This window comes from Papio anubis, chromosome 14, assembly GCF_008728515.1.
Source record: "Papio anubis isolate 15944 chromosome 14, Panubis1.0, whole genome shotgun sequence".
Lineage (NCBI taxonomy): Eukaryota > Metazoa > Chordata > Mammalia > Primates > Cercopithecidae > Papio > Papio anubis.
In genome coordinates this window covers 71093268-71108955 of record NC_044989.1, presented here as the reverse complement: position 1 = coordinate 71108955, position 15688 = coordinate 71093268, and the positions used below count along the sequence as shown (strand labels likewise).

The 15688-nt window shown below is 47.8% G+C and overlaps 1 protein-coding gene across 4 annotated transcripts in view; it reads left to right on the top strand.

Annotated features, from left to right (window-relative positions):
* ADD2 (adducin 2) overlaps positions 1 to 15688 on the top strand; it is a 112765-nt gene that overhangs the window by 50988 nt on the left and 46089 nt on the right. For all 4 annotated transcript variants that reach the window (XM_003908786.4, XM_003908787.5, XM_009184384.3 and 1 more), the window contains exons 2-4: positions 3764 to 3882; positions 10800 to 11016; positions 12792 to 12930. In XM_003908786.4, coding sequence (XP_003908835.2) covers positions 10834 to 11016; positions 12792 to 12930 — 322 coding nt within the window. In that variant the 5' untranslated portion in view covers positions 3764 to 3882; positions 10800 to 10833. The remainder of the gene's footprint in view (positions 1 to 3763; positions 3883 to 10799; positions 11017 to 12791; positions 12931 to 15688) is intronic.

Here is a 15688-nt window from a genome sequence, read left to right as displayed (position 1 = left end):
TGTATGGTATGTAATATTACCTTCTTCTCTGTCTCCCCATAATTAATGTCGGATTTGTTAATGTAAGAGTTGCAGTCTGTTGCTGGGTTCTGCCTCAAGTTAGGCAAGAAGGGTGGCTGAGGGGCCAGCCACTGGGTTATATACCAAGACAAGAGGTGATTTGGGCACTGAGGCACCTGCCATGCACTCCTCCATGAACACTCAGCACCTTAGCCTTCAGGGTCTGTCTCCTCACACTGTATCATGAGCTCCCCTCAGGCCTCACTTGCCGCTGGGACCTCAGGGCTGGACAGGGCTGCTTTGTTAAGTGGGCCCAGCTCTTCCCAATTTACCTTCAACTAACATTTGTTCAGCACCTAACTGGCACCAGGCTCTATTGCAACAGGGAGGATAGAGAAATGCAGAGACACAGGCCGCCTGCCAGGAGCTCACGGTAATAGATTGTTGCTGCCGGGCTGCAAGTGGAATGGAAGAGGCAAGTAAAAGTGATGTGAGAGCCCAGGGCGGGGGTGTAGGGGGCAGGCTTCCAGAGGAGAGGACACCTGAGCTGCAGGGAGGAGGTGAAGAGAGGAGGGTGTTCCTGGCAGACTCCAGCCCCAACCAAGAATCTGCTTTGTGCCTCTTGGGTCCTGGGAATAGCCCCTGGAGAGCGAGGCAAATGCAGAGAGGTCAGGGGGCTGGGAGTAGAGGTGTCATCTGAGTCTCAGCCTCATCCTACAGGGTAGCTGTCCTCAAGGAGAAGGGGCTGGGCAGAGGGAAAAATGCACAGCTCCCAGCTGGGCATCAATGGGCTTGGATTGTTAGCATGGGGTGTGCATTTGGTTTGACAAAGCCCGTTCAGATTTAACATTTTATATTTGGAAAATGTGAAAAGTATACCTGCCATTTTGGTAATAAAGGCTAAATTTGATTAGGTTTTGGTTGGAAAAGCAGGGCTTTAAAGAACAACAACAAAAAAAAGTTAAGGAACACTGCCCCTGGCGACAGAGATGGATTTTTAGCAGGGGCAGTGTCAGGCATGGGCCAGGAAAGACTGTGGACCAGAGACCATTAAAGGATGGAGAGATGGAGGCATGATTCAGGGCCTGGCACTGCGGGTGGAGAGATATTTAGGACATAAAACCAGAGACCTTAGTGACCAATTAAATGTGCAGGGCAAATTGAGGGAGTCAAGGTGGGATTCCATGGTGGGATGCCTGGTTGGTAGGGGGCAGAGAGGAGGGGGCGGGGGAGGCTGTGATGTGGGGTAGGCAGGAGTGATGGTCCGTTTGCAGGTTGACTTTTAAAGAGACTGCAGGACACAGGAGTAGGCAAAGTTCCCTGAGTGTTTTAATGTCCGGGCTCACAGTCCAGAGCAGCCAACAAGGACTAGAACGCACTGCCCTAACTCCTGCTGCCTCACAGCCCAGCGTGATTGCACACCAAGAGCAGGGGGCCGGTGGCTCTGAGGGGGCTGGGCCTCTGGTGCTCTCTGAACCACCCAGGGGATGTCAGGCATCTGTTTTCACTACATGGGGCACCGTGGCTCACACTGTCCCTTGCATCTCCGCTCTGCCTGAGGGATGTGGGGGCTGGAAGCTGGAGAGAGCTAGGTTCTCAAAGCATGTGCTGGGAAGCTGAAGGCTGCACAAGGGGTGATGCTGTGCTTGGTACAGCAGCTTCAGCAGGCTCAGAGGGTTCTGTCTGGCCAGGATTATCTAAATTCCCCCAGGACAGCAGCTGGGGCCTCACTAGAGCAGCCCTGGCATTAGGCCTCTTTCTCTTCCTTCTCTCATTAAAGCTTGCTGATCTGGTGCCTGTCTTGCCTGCTCAGCCCAACTCCACGATCAGAGATTTGACAGTTTCATTGCCACAGGACAATGGTTTCTAGATAATACACTTGCCTCAAATACCTCTCAGGACTATTTTCATTTTAATCAGGGCATAACACCATAACCCAAGGAATGTGCTCTGATGGGGAATTTCAGCAGCAGTGGGGGTTGAGGTGGGAATTATTTTGTTCACTGTATATTTACATTGGGGATAAATGTTTGCTTTCTTACAGGAATGGTGCAGGCTACTTCTGGGGGCAGAGGATTAATTCTATTAGTAAACACAAAAAGTAGCTGAGATTCTGAAAATTCAAATCTTAGCAGGTTATGGCCACAGGGCAGCCTCAGACCTTCTGGGGAAGGGGAGGAAGCTGGTGCTTGAGGCTGCAAGATTGGTCCTTAAGGAGGGCAGTGGAGATACATCAGCAAACCCCACCATTGGAGAGAGGCAGCATCAAGTGGTGGCTGGGACCCTGTTCTAGTTAAAAATAGAACCTTTTGGAGAAAGACCTGTCGGCACTGGATGTGCAGCGCGCAGAGTCTCGCTCTTAGAAGCAACTTACAAGTTCCTAAGTAGAATCGTGAGCATCAGGACTGGGCTCAGGGACCATCCAGGCACTGAAACACTGAGCCCCAGGCCCCCTGGCTGGATTGAGGAGGAGGCTGAGCCTTAGTGGGTGTGCAGGTGTCCTGGATTCCCACAGGCACATTGTACCTACCAAGATGAGTTTTCCTTGTCCCTCATTGGTGGGACGAGTCTCTCCGAATGGCTCCACTCTGGACAGCACTGGGTCAGGGATGGACCTGAGCTGCCAGTGAGCCAGAGCCATGGGCAGGCGGCGGTAGAGGGGGGGTGGTCAGGGATGCTGCCAGCCCTGGATGAGACAGCCCCCAGCAGCTCTGGGTAAGAACAACAGGATGTCCAAGTGAAAATGGAAAATGATCACTTGTCATCACTTGTCTTTATTTTTAAACATTTTGACAATTAATGCTTTGAAGACCTTGATTCCTAGGAGTTTTAGACTAGTAACTCACCCTAGTTTGTAAGGTATTAACAACTTTATATTCCTCCTTAGTAGTACTTTAGGATCTATTATCCAGGTATTCTCTGGGGCCTTTCTTCCCCTCGAACTCTAGGTGAAATGGCCTTGAATTCACCCATGGACAGCCTGTGCAAATCTAAAACTCTCCCATTTTCCTGGGATGCAGTATTCTTCAGGCTGCTTCTGCGTCTTGGGCTGCATCCAAACATCACTCACATTAGCATCTGTGAGTTTAGCAGCTGTTAGTGAAGTGTTTTGGGGGTCTTAGGAATGGAGATCCTCCCAGCTCAGCAACTAGCAACCCCGTCTGGGCTCGTGCAGGAGTTCCACATTCTGCACCCTCCACTAGGCCAGGGCAACTGCTGTCCCTGGAAGCCTTGCCAGCCAGGACTTAGCAAAGAAATTATCCAATTCTTTTCTTTAAAAGGAATTTTTATCCCAATTGTAAAGATAATGCAGCTTTCTTTACCTTTTTTTTTGAGACAGAGTCTCACTCTGTCCCCCAGGCTGGAGTGTAGTGGCGTGATCTCGGCTCACTGCAACCTCCACCTCCCGGGTTCAAGCAATTCTCCTGCCTCAGCCTCCCGAGTAGCTGGGAGTATAGGCACCCACCACGATGCCCGACTAATTTTTGTACTTTTGGTAGAACGCGGTTTCACCATGTTGGCCAGGATGGTCCCAATCTCTTGACCTCGTGATCCCCCCACCTTGGCCTCCCAAAATGCTGGGATTACAGACATGAGCTACTGCTCCCGGCCTCTTTACCTTTTTAAAGGCATAATTTGCTTTTAAAATAAAAATTCGTTTCAAGTTCATTTTAAGGAATTTCCCAGAAGCTCTTATAAATCAGGTAAAGAGTCATGGTGGTGCAGGCAAGGCCCTGACACTTGTTGTGTTTGTGTGTTGCAGTTTCCACCTGGATGTTTGAGGTTGTGTAGATGTGGCCGGCACCCTTGAGAGTGGAACTGGGGGGTGCAGACTGAACACTGAACGGAAGGAGCCTTGGACAGGGCTGGGCCAGTCTCCCGGTAAGTAAGCAGCAGTTTCTGGCAGTGATGGGGGTGATGCACACTTTTTGGTTGGGCCCATCACATGAGGTGCAGACAAGGCCCTTTGCATGAGGATGAGCTTCCAGACACTCAGGTCATTGCCATGAACTCCCCTTATCCTGCTGACTCAAGACCTACCACAGAACCTGAAGGACCTTAGAAGTCACTAGTCCTCCCCCTGCCTGTGACTCAGCAAAGACAGAAGCCCCTTTACAGCATCCTGTGCTCACTCTGACTCCCAGCAGAGACAACTCCCCACCTGACAAGACAGCCTGTTCCACCTTCCCATTACTGAGCAGCTCCTGCCCTTAGGAAGTTCTCCCCTGTGCCCTCAGCTGCAATCTGCCTGTCTGTAAAAACCACCTGGTTTCCTAGTTCTGGCCTCTGAGGTTCTAGAGAACCAGCCTAATCCTTCTTCCACATGGCAGCCCAGCAGATGTTCTGGGGCAGAATGATGGAGTGGAGAAGTGCAGGATGTGGGGCTAGAGACAAACCTGGTTGAAATCCTGACTCCACTGTTACCTGTGTGACCTTGAGCAAGTTTGTTCATCTCTTTGTAATTCAGTTTCTTTATCTTTATCTTTATCTTTTTTTTTTTTTTTTTTTTTTTTTGAGACAGGGTCTCCCTCTTTCACCTAGGCTGGAGTGCAGTGGTGTGATCTCAGCTCATTGCAACCTCTGCCTCCCAGGTTCTCCTGCCTCAGCCTCCCAAGTAGCTGGGACTACAGATGCACGCCACCATGCCCAGCTAATTTTTGTATGTTTTTTTTTTTTTTTTTTTTTTTTTGAGACGGAGTCTCGCTCTGTAGCCCAGGCTGGAGTGCAGTGGCCGGATCTCAGCTCACTGCAAGCTCCGCCTCCCGGGTTTACGCCATTCTCCTGCCTCAGCCTTCCCGAGTAGCTGGGACTACAAGCGCCCGCCACCGCGCCCGGCTAGTTTTTTGTATTTTTTAGTAGAGACGGGGTTTCACCATGTTAGCCAGGATGGTCTCGATCTCCTGACCTCGTGATCCGCCCGTCTCGGCCTCCCAAAGTGCTGGGATTACAGGCTTGAGCCACCGCGCCCGGCCAATTTTTGTATTTTTAATAGAGACGGGGTTTCACCATGTTGGACAGGCTGGTCTCACACTGATCCACCCGCCTCGGCCTCCCAAAATGCTGGGATTACAGACATGAGCCACTGCGCCCGGCCTATCTTTATTTTGTTTAAGTAAAACTGGAACAATAATATCAACCTCATAGATTGGTCCTGGGGGTGAAAATACATCATGAATAAAAAGTTGCTTGGTAATATTATGTCACCAATTCCCTGTCATCAGCTGGCTGTCCTACAATTCAATTCAATTCTGACATGCACTACCCCGAGTTGAAGGGCACACAAGCTAACTACTACAGGGTAAAGGACAAAGTCACGAATATGACCATCCCCACCTCAGGCACCAGCCACAAGTGGGGTCTCCAGGTCACCCACACTTCCAACTGACTTGGCTATAAATTTAGGAGTTCCCGTGACCCCTCTTCAGGTTCAATACTTCATTAGAATGAGTCACAGAACTCACCGAAAGCATGGTACTTGCAATCATATTTCAAAGGGTCCAACTCTGGAACACCCACGTGGAAGAGATGCATCCATAGGTCAGGGTGTAAGGTGAGGCGCACAGAGCTTCTGTGCTCTCTCCTGTGGAATCCAGGCATACCACTTGCCCAGCACATCAATGTGTTCACCAACCAGGAAGTTCCCCAACACCTTGGAGTCTAGAGATTTTTTTAAAAAATCAAGGGGCGTTTGTTATAGAGGCATGAGTGGTTAAATCATTTGCCACTTGTCTGAACTCAATCTCTAGCCCCTCTCCGTGCTTTGGAAGTGGTGGGGTGGGGGGGCAGTGGGGGTGGAGCTGATGCTACAGGCTTCTAATCATGTGCTTGGATTTTCTGAGGTGGCTAGACACTTCCTTGAAACTAAGGGCCTATTACACGTCACCTTATTAGTATAAACTCAGATTCAGTTGAAAGGCGCTCGTGATGAATAACAAAAGACATTCCTACTGTCTTTTGGGCATTTTAGGAATTCCAAAGGTTTTTGAAACTCTGTGCCAGGAACCAGGGACAAAGACCAGATATAGTCTTTCTTATATCACACCTGGCTCATCACACGCTGGTCTCTGATCTCCAGCATCCTGCTTAGCTTCTTTTTTGTGATACCGAGGTTGACCTGTTCCCACTATCTGGTTGGGAAACTGGACATTCTCAGTCTTTTTCTGGATGTTCTTCTTTTTGTCAATATAGCTCAAGATTGAATTAGTTTTTTAGACTAAAACACATAATTACAGTTATTTAGTGTGCACCTGTTTATAATTGAATCAGAAGCCTCTCATTACTTGAATTCCTAATGCTAAGATGACTTAAGCCCTGAAATCACACATAATAAGAGTAAATAGTTAATAGCACTTGCTATATGTATCAAGCCCTGTTTTAAATACTCTACATACATTAAGTTCACTAATCCTCACAAGTACCTTTCAAGGTAGTTAATTTACTACAGTCCCCATTTTATATGTGGGGAAACAGAGGCACAGAGCAGTTAAGTAACTAGCTCAAGATTACACAGATAATAAGTGGCACAGCTGAGATTTGAACCCAGATGGTCTTGTTCCAGAGTCTCTGCTTTTAATTGCTAAGCCATTCTGCACATAACTTTTTGGAGACTGAAGGAAGGAGCACAAGAGGATGCCTCTGATTCACAAAGCCAAAGGCTTGACCCAGGCCCCTGTTGTGATGGTGATGGAGTCAGGGCTTCCATGTCCTACACCACCCCCATCGGAGTACCTCTGGAGCAACCCTCTGGGGCTGGGCTCTAAGAAGGGAAGGCCTTCTGGGGCATAGTGGTGTGAGCTCCTGTCCATCAGGCCCAGAGCTTCTTGGTTCTTTGCACTTCAGAGAGGGCAGAGCTACTTCACAGCCTTCACAGACCAGTTGCTGGGAAATGGAACCGCTCCATGGGGAAGGGGAGATGGTCAACCTTTTCCTGCCTGGATGAAAAAGGGTTTATGCCAGGAAGGCTCAGTACAAGGCTGTGCTGGCCAAAATGATCCCAGTCCCAGAGAAGCTGAGAGTTCAGTTGGCTTGGAGCCTGGAGTCCTAGGGAGCACAGGGGGCTCACATGCCTATGCTCACATCCAGTGTACTCGCTGGGGAAGGGGAGTTGCTTGTTGCTGTTTTAAAAATAACATCAAAGGTTCAGGGCTTTGAAAGCGCCAGAGAGAATTAATTTACTATGATGAGTCACTAAACAGAGAAGGAGTGGGGTTCGATGAGGTGATGTCTCTGGAAGAGTTTTGTTCTGCAGTGCTGCCTGCCCAGAAGAATCTGGGTGGGGGCCACATGTCTGTGTGGCTCCGATGCAGTCCCATTATGTTTGACTTTGTCATCCCTTCTTATCTTCAAGGTCCAGGGATGAGGTTGGGTGTGAGCATGAGAGAGGTGAAATATTCTTAACTAACCCCATGCACATGGGATTGACTGGAATCCACAAAGCCAATGTGTGTTCTTTGCAGATGTTTCTCTATTGGCATCTGACTTGTGGGAGAGGCTCTGGGGGAAAGCAGGAAGGTCTCTTGCTCCAGGAAACCCAGATCCTCCATCCTTCTGCCTTTATTACATGAATGTATCTGTCTCCAACTCAGGTAAATCATAATGTCAGAGCTGGAAGGGACCCCAGAGGTGATTCGGTTCATTTTCTCATTTAGAGCTGGGCAAAGTGAGACCCAGAGAGAGGCAATGACTTGCCCAAGCCCATGCAGCTACTAAGTGACACATAGGGGCAAGACTGTGGGTCCCTGGACTTCTAGTCTAGAGCTCAGTCCACCAGCAACATCCCTGACTCAATCACTCTTTTTCCATTCAGATGAAAGGAAAGGGTCTGGATTTAAATGTTGCTAAGTATAACAACTATTCTAGCAGCCTGCCAAATCTGTTCCAAAATCTTTCTTTACAGAATCTTTTTTTTTTTTGGCTGCCACTCCCAGCAGACCCCTTCCCCTACCTCCAACCCTTCATCTCCATCTCCTATTACCAAATATTTTGTCAACACTACTGGTAAGTGTGGTGCTGGTTGGGGGAAATCAGGTAAGGGCTTTCATAAGAAGATGACTAACTAGTGGAATGATTAAGATCATAGGTCCTGGTTTGGCAGCTTTGCAGAAGCGGGCCATGGTGGCATTTGGAGCACTCCCACTGCCTGTTAAGAGAAAAATTTTAGGCAAATTAAACTTAACAGAGTTTGAGCAAAGCATGATTCAGGAACTGGGGAGCCCTCAGAACCAGAATGGTTTCTGAGTGTCTCTGAGACTGCCACATGATTGGATACATTTATGGACAGAAAAAGGAAAGTGACCTACAGAAAATGGAAGTGAGATACAGACACGGCTGGATTGGTTCAGACATGGCTGGATTGGTTACGGCTCTGTGTTTGCTTTATTGGAACAGTGTTTGAATAGTTGGCTACCTGTGATTGGTGGAAACTCAGCTGCTGTGGTTGGCTAAGACTCAGCTACTTGTCACAAGAGTAGGTTACAGTCTATTACACATCAGTTTATTATACGTGGAAAAGCCCTTAGGCTACACTTAAAATATGTAAGGAGGCAGCTTTAGGCCAAACTTAATGTAACATGTTCCAGGCCAAGTGTATGATGGGAGGTGGTGGTTTGAATGAGAGGAGGGGCCAAGACAGCTATGGGAAGTGGCCTGTGGTGTGGCAGTCAGACATGTGAGGTTTTGGGCCATCTTATGTCCAACTGGCTAGAAATGGCCAACACCTGGAATGGACACCTTCCATTACATGTTGCAACCAGTAACATCTAAACTATAGCTATTTCAACCCTGGCTGCTCATTAGGGATTAGGGAGCTTCTGAAAATCCTGATGTCCAGGTCATACCTCAGACTAATTACATTAGAATATCTGGTATCAATAGTTTTTAAAGTTCCTAAGGTGATGCTATTGTGCACTCTAGGTTGAGAACCACTGCTCTAGGCTGAGGGCTCAGGCCATCAGCTGATCCTTGAGGAACTCTGTCCATGTGCCTTCCCTTGAATGAACTTTTTGCCTTTTCCCTAAAGGAAGAATGCAAACAAGAACAACAAGAAACCATCTGTGTATTCTGGGCTGATGGAATGGCCTCCCACTGTCCTCCAAGCTTATCTATGGCATCATTCTCCCCTCACCCCACCCAGAGAGATTGCAAGGGTAGAGGGTGGAGTTCTGATAGAATGTGGAAGAAGAGGTTACAGGCAGCTCAGGGACAACAAGAATATGCTTTACTGGACATCAGCAAAGTCTCCTTTGTAATGAGTTTCTGACCAGAATCAAGGGTAGGCTGGGGCCAATAGGACTGCTGGAGCAAGGCTGGAGGGAGTCAGGACCGGCCAGCCACAGGCAAAGGGCAGATCAGGACCCGGGAGGCCAGGAGCCTTCTCCCAAAGAACAAGAGAGCATGCCATCTCCTCATGGAATGGGAGCCCATGGAGGTAAAGCAAGGGAGTGGCAGGTTATGGATGAGAACCCAGGTGTCCTGGTCCCTTGTAATGCTCTTTTATTTGTATCTCCACATGTATGTTAAAAAGCTAATTATTGTTCAGCCAAAGTACATGCTGCCTTCTGCTGAGAAGAGAATCGGCCAGCAGGGAGAAGGCCAACGCTCTGTAAGGCCACCCTGTGTGTTGAAGGGGCAGAGCACTGACTTAAAGGCCTTGCAGTGCTGACACAGGAAGGGAGATGGGCTTGACCAAACTCCCACAGCCGGGAAGTGAAGCCCGGAACTGCAGGCTTACTCTTCAGAAGGGCTCCAAGATAGCAACAGAAAACATTTCTTCATTCATCATTCACACATTTTAAAAAGCATGCTTGATTAGAAAAAATCCACGGCTTTCCCGCAGCTTGACTCTCCAGAGGCTGTCATGGTCCGTGCTCCAGGGAGTAGGTTTACACACAGCATGTGGGGATCTGGCAGCCGGGCAGCACGGCACCCTGCAAACCTTAGTTGTTGTTTCTCAACATGAGTTGAGTGGGATTGAAGAGAAAATAATTTTCCATTAATAAAGTTGCATACCTCTTTTTAAACTTGAAATGAGAATCTGATTCTGCATTAAGACAAGTTTCACAGAAACAGATTCACCAATAAATTCCTTTCCAGGGGCCAGAGCGAAGTTTAAGTTGTAAAGAAAAGCACTGGGCGAAGTGCTTTCCACATTTTAGTAATTCCCATGCTCTTGTAGTAGTAGTCTCAGTAGGCCCTGTTTAATACTAATGTTCTTTTGTGAATTTCCCACCATAACTGTTTTTTCTTTTTAGTTCTGGGGTACGTGTGCAGGAAGTGCAAGTTTGATACATAGGTAAATGTGTGCCACGGTGGTTTGCTGCGCCTGTCAACCCATCACCTAGGTATTAAGCCCAGCATGCAGTAGCTATTTCCACCATAATTTTTGAGGGGCCTTCTTAGAGGGTTTCCATTTTAGAGGAAGTACTAATTTCCAGTAAGTAGCTTACCACTACATAGGTGTGCATCACAGAAATGCTCAACAAGGTCTGCAGGTCATGTTTGCATTCGGGGAACTCTCTACTCCAAGCCAAGTAGAACCATTTAAGCGCTGGCTAGTTGGGGAAGGGAGTGGATACCTGAACCCATGTTTTTACTTAGTCTCATGGCACAGCAGCGCTCCTATAGATGGATATATGGGGCCGCTGCCGGCGTCCTGCCCTCTTCCCCAGGCTCTGCCTCTACTATCCTGGGAATAGCCGCACCCCACTGAGAATCCAACCGAACCCAGTCCTGTTCTCTGGGAAGCGGGTACCCCGATGGGGAGCACCAACCAACTGCATACCCTCTCCACTTCTCTGTAGGGTTCCAGGAGCGGATTGCAAACCCACCGGGAAAATGAGCGAAGAGACGGTCCCTGAGGCTGCCTCGCCGCCGCCCCCGCAGGGGCAGCCTTACTTTGACCGCTTCTCAGAGGATGACCCCGAGTACATGCGTCTTCGCAACCAGGCAGCAGACCTGCGGCAGGACTTCAACCTAATGGAGCAGAAGAAGCGCGTCACCATGATCCTGCAGAGTCCTGTGAGTGGGGCTGACCCGGACGGGAGAGGGCGCAGGGGGCGCTGGCTCTTCAGGGCATATACCCACGCGAAAGATGAGTAACTCCTCTTCCCCTTGCTCAGGGTCGGTAGAAATGTAAGCTCACTGAGCAAGACGGATCTGGTCACCGGGGGCCTTGACTTTCCCTTGTGGATGACAGAAACTGGCTTGTATGCGGCAGTTTGGCTGTGTGCGGGGCGGGGGGGGGGGGGGGTGCGGCGGGGGGAGGTGGGACGGAGACAGAAGTCCCCCTCAGTTTCCTGTGCCCCTTCGGAGCCTCAGTTCCCAGTCTTCCCTCCTCACTGAAAGCTATGACAGTGAACGGAAAAATCCATGTAAATTGGAGACCAGCAGGTTACCAGAAGGAGGGGTTGGGGCTCCCTTTACTGAACACCACAAAGTAAGAACTTTCTGTCGGGACAAATGAAGCTTTGACATGAATGGGATGGGGCTGAGGAGGGCCTGGAAGCCCCAGGAGGTGGGGAGAGTGGAGGACTCAGCAGGGCTATGGGATGCGGTGTGGGAAGGGAAGGCAAGTTGGGATCACTCACCTCCCTCCTTACTTGGGGCCAGTTGATTCCTGCCTGGCGTGGACACAGAGCTCCTCCTTGAGGCAGGTAGTGCCTTTGAGAAGGCAGAAGCATGGGCCTTGTGGACCACTGAAGACAGAGGGAGATCAGTGTGGAGGAGGCAAGAGGGATCTGACTGTGTAGAGTTTGGGGGTCCTCAGGAATCAGCCCATGATCCTAAGGATCGGGAAGCCCAGGGACAGAGTTGGTGTCTCCAGTTGCTTGCCAGGATGGGCTCAGGAGGTGGGAGCCGCTCTGCCTTGGCCTTCTGGGCTCCAGAGAGCCAGGGCCTGTGCAGGGGCTGTGTGAGGCCCTGGCTGGGAGCCATGGTGCCTACTCAGGCTTCACAGAGCAGCTCCAGGGAATGGACCCAGGTCTGGGCGATATTGTGTTGGGGAGCCTGGAGGAATATGGCAGATGCTGAAAGCACTGGGGTGAGGAGCCCCTGGGAAAACCCCAGAGTGTGGCTAGGAGGGGTGACAAGGGGGTTAGGAGAGGTGGCAGAGTTAGCACCAGTCCAGATTTCAGGGCTCAGGCAGGAAATAGGGATTGGAGGAGGGTCTGCTTCCTTCTGTCCTTTTATAGGTTGGCCAACACACCTAAGTGGCCCCCCATTTCCTCTTGAGTGTTTTCTCCTGCCACCTGGTGGGCGGGATTCCTTGCTTATGGCCCCATGGTCTGAAAAGCCAGGCTTGGAGTTGAACATCAGGAGTGGAAGCGACCTCAGAGGTCATCAAATCCTCCTGTTCTGCCTCCTATGCTTTCATTAAGCACATGAGGAAACTGAGGCCGGAAAGAATCACAGGCATCGCTAATGGAGAGGGATGGTGGCTCTCTCCATTCAGTTCTGCCTAAAAAAATGTCCTTCATTACTAAAGTGAAGTCCTACCATGTCTGATGTGGGGAGGGGTCTTGGCCCTCATTTAGACACAGAAAGGATCTGGAATCTGGATTACTGCCCAGAGGGCAAGAGAACACAAGATCCATTCCCAGCATTTCTTTGTTGCTTCCCATACAGCAATTCCTGAGGTCCTAGTGGAACTGCTCCGTGTCCCTTGTGGCCAGGGATCCTGAGCATGGCCCTGACCTAGCTGACCCAGGGGCAAGGGGTGGGCACTTGGAAGAGCTCATTGTTCGGCAGCTGTGTGAGAGGCTGTGGGGAGACCAGCACCTCGGGGCCTGCTTTAGTCTTTCAGGGAGGAGCTGGAAGGCCTCATCCAGGAGCAGATGAAGAAGGGGAACAACTCCTCCAACATCTGGGCCCTGCGGCAGATCGCGGACTTCATGGCCAGCACCTCCCACGCAGTCTTCCCAACATCTTCCATGAGTATGTGGTGTCTGGGGAGCTGCCAGGAGCAGAGGTGGAGGGGAGGGTGGGGTGGGGAAGAGAGGGAGGAGCAGCAAGAAGCATCTGGTTGCCAGGCAATGGAGCAAGCAGCCTATTGTGTTATCAGGCCTTGGGGAGCTCAGCAGCAGCCAGAGAGGTACCTGGCTCTGCTTCTGATGTTGATGCAAATTAAACATCCACAGAAGAATTACGCCTGATGCCAGGAATGAGAAGGTGGAGGTGACTTCAGCAGATGGGAGGAGACCACTGAAGTGTGTGTTTCCATGCCCCACTAGACAGGCCCACCTGACTCCACAGACGAGGGCTGAGAGGAGCCAGCCAGGGCTATGCAGGAAGCCACCCTCCTGGGCTGTTATGGTCTGCCCATAACGTTTAAAAAACAAGCATAAAAAAATACTCCCCCTCAATAAGATTATTGCAGGATTATGGCTGAAAACTGTGAAAATAACCAAGAAAGGGAAACAGAAATCATTCTACTGTGTTCTTAAAGCCCTCAAATTACTATTCTTAATATTTTGGTAAACATATATCCTTCCAGTCCTTTTTTTCTTAACATATGTAGATTATGCAAACACAAATGTAATTACATAAAATATGGTTCTATAATATAATTTTTGGTGGATACACGCTATTTAATCAATTTCCCATTGTTGGACTTTTAGGTTATTTCCAACTTTTTCTATTAGGAACAACAATGCAATAAACATCCTTGTAAATAAACCTGAGATTATATCCATGATTATTTTCTTAAGATAAATTACTAGTAGAATTGCTGAATTGAAGTACATGCATGCATGTTTTAAAGATTTTAATGCATAATGACAGATTACATCCTTTCTCCAAATGGATCCAATTTACGTTCCCAACAGCAATTCAGTAGAGTGCCCATTTCCTCTACCCTGGTCCATAGTGTATATTACCGTTTGTTTCATCCTTCCGATTCAGTAGGTAACAAATAATACCTTATTTGTGTTTTAATGTCATTTATTTGACTACTGATGAGGTTGGATATATTATGTATTTTCACATACATATTGGACATGATTTTCTTTCTTTCCTTCCTTCCTTCCTTCCTTCCTTCCCTCCCGCCCTCCCTCCTGCCCTCCTTCCTTCCTTTCTCTTTCTCTCTTTCCTTTTCTTCTTCCTTTCCTTTCCCTCTTCTTTTCTTCTTCCTTTCCTTTTCCTTTTCTTTCCTTTCCTTTTTTTCCCTTTCTTTCTCACAGAATCTCACTCTGTTGCCCAGGCTAGAGTGCAATGGTGCAATCTCAGCCCACTGCAACCTTCCAGGCTCAAGCGATCCTCCCACTTCAGCCTGCCAAGTAGCTGGGACCACAGGCATGCACCACATGCCCAGCTAATTTTTGTGTTTTTTGTGGAGACAGGGTTTCACCATGTTGCCCAGGCTGGTTTGGAACTTCTGGGTTCAAGTGATCTGCCCACCTTGGCCTCCCAAAGTGTTAGCATTACAGACGTGAGCCACTGTGCCCGGCCCTGACTTTCTTTTTATAGTAAATTGCCTTTTTACATCCTTTGCCTGTTTTCTTGTTAGTGTGTTATTTTCTTATAGATTTTTACATTTTTATAAAGTAAAGCTATTTCTCTATTATAGTCAAATATATTGCATTTTTTTTTTTTTTCAGTTTCTCCTTTGTCTTTTAGTTTTGTTCATGGCTTTTTTTTTTTTGTCTTATAGAATTCTTTAGTTTCTGTGTAGTGGAAACCATTGTAATTTTCCTTTGTGTGTTCTGCATTTGATTGCATGCTTAGAAATACCTTTCCCATGTTTTATCATCCGATGGAACAAATACACTTAATTATGCATTTGTCAATTTTTCTCAACTGTTTGTACAAGTTTATTCTTTACAATAACTTTAGGCCAGGTACAATGGTTCATGCCTGTAATTCCAACATTTTGGGAGGCCAAACCAGGTGGATCACCTGAGGTCAGGAGTTTGAGACCAGCCCGGCCAACATGGTGAAACCCTGGCTTTACTAAAAATACAAAAATTAGCCAGGCATGGTGGTACAAGCCTGTAATCCCAACTGCTTGGGAGACTGAGGCGGGAGAATTGTTTGAACCCCAGAGGTGGAGGGTGCAGTGAGCCGAGATCGCACCACTGCACTCCAGCCTGAGTGACAGAGCAAGATTCCATCTCAAATAAGCAAAAACAAAAATCAAACAAACTTTAGAATTATTTTGTCAAGTCCCCCCATTGACCTTAAAAATTCCTTTTGGGATTTTGATTGGGATTACATTAAATGAATAAGTTGATTTGGTGAAGAATTCATAAATTTATAATTTTATATTAGAATGTAAGCTCTGTAGGGGAAATTTGTATGTTTGGTTCACCGCTATATCCTTTGACTTAGAATGTATCTGGCACATAGTAGGTACTTAAAAAATTTACATGAGTGAATTGTAAATCTTTTCAGAAATGAGGTATGTCTTTTATTTATTTAAGTCTTCTTTCATATTCATCAGAAAAGTTTAGTAATTAGTTTCATGTAGTTCTTACTAATTTCTTATGAAGTTTATTCTGGAATTTTTAAATAACTTTGTTATTTTAAATGAATCTTTATCCATTCTATTTTTTTTCTGGTTATAGTTCTCATTTAAGATAAATTGTTAGATATATATACACACATAAAAGTGTGTGTATGCGTGTGTGTGTATACATTAGCCCCTTATTGAACTCTTATTTAAATTTTAATATCATCTCAGTTAATTCTTTTGGGT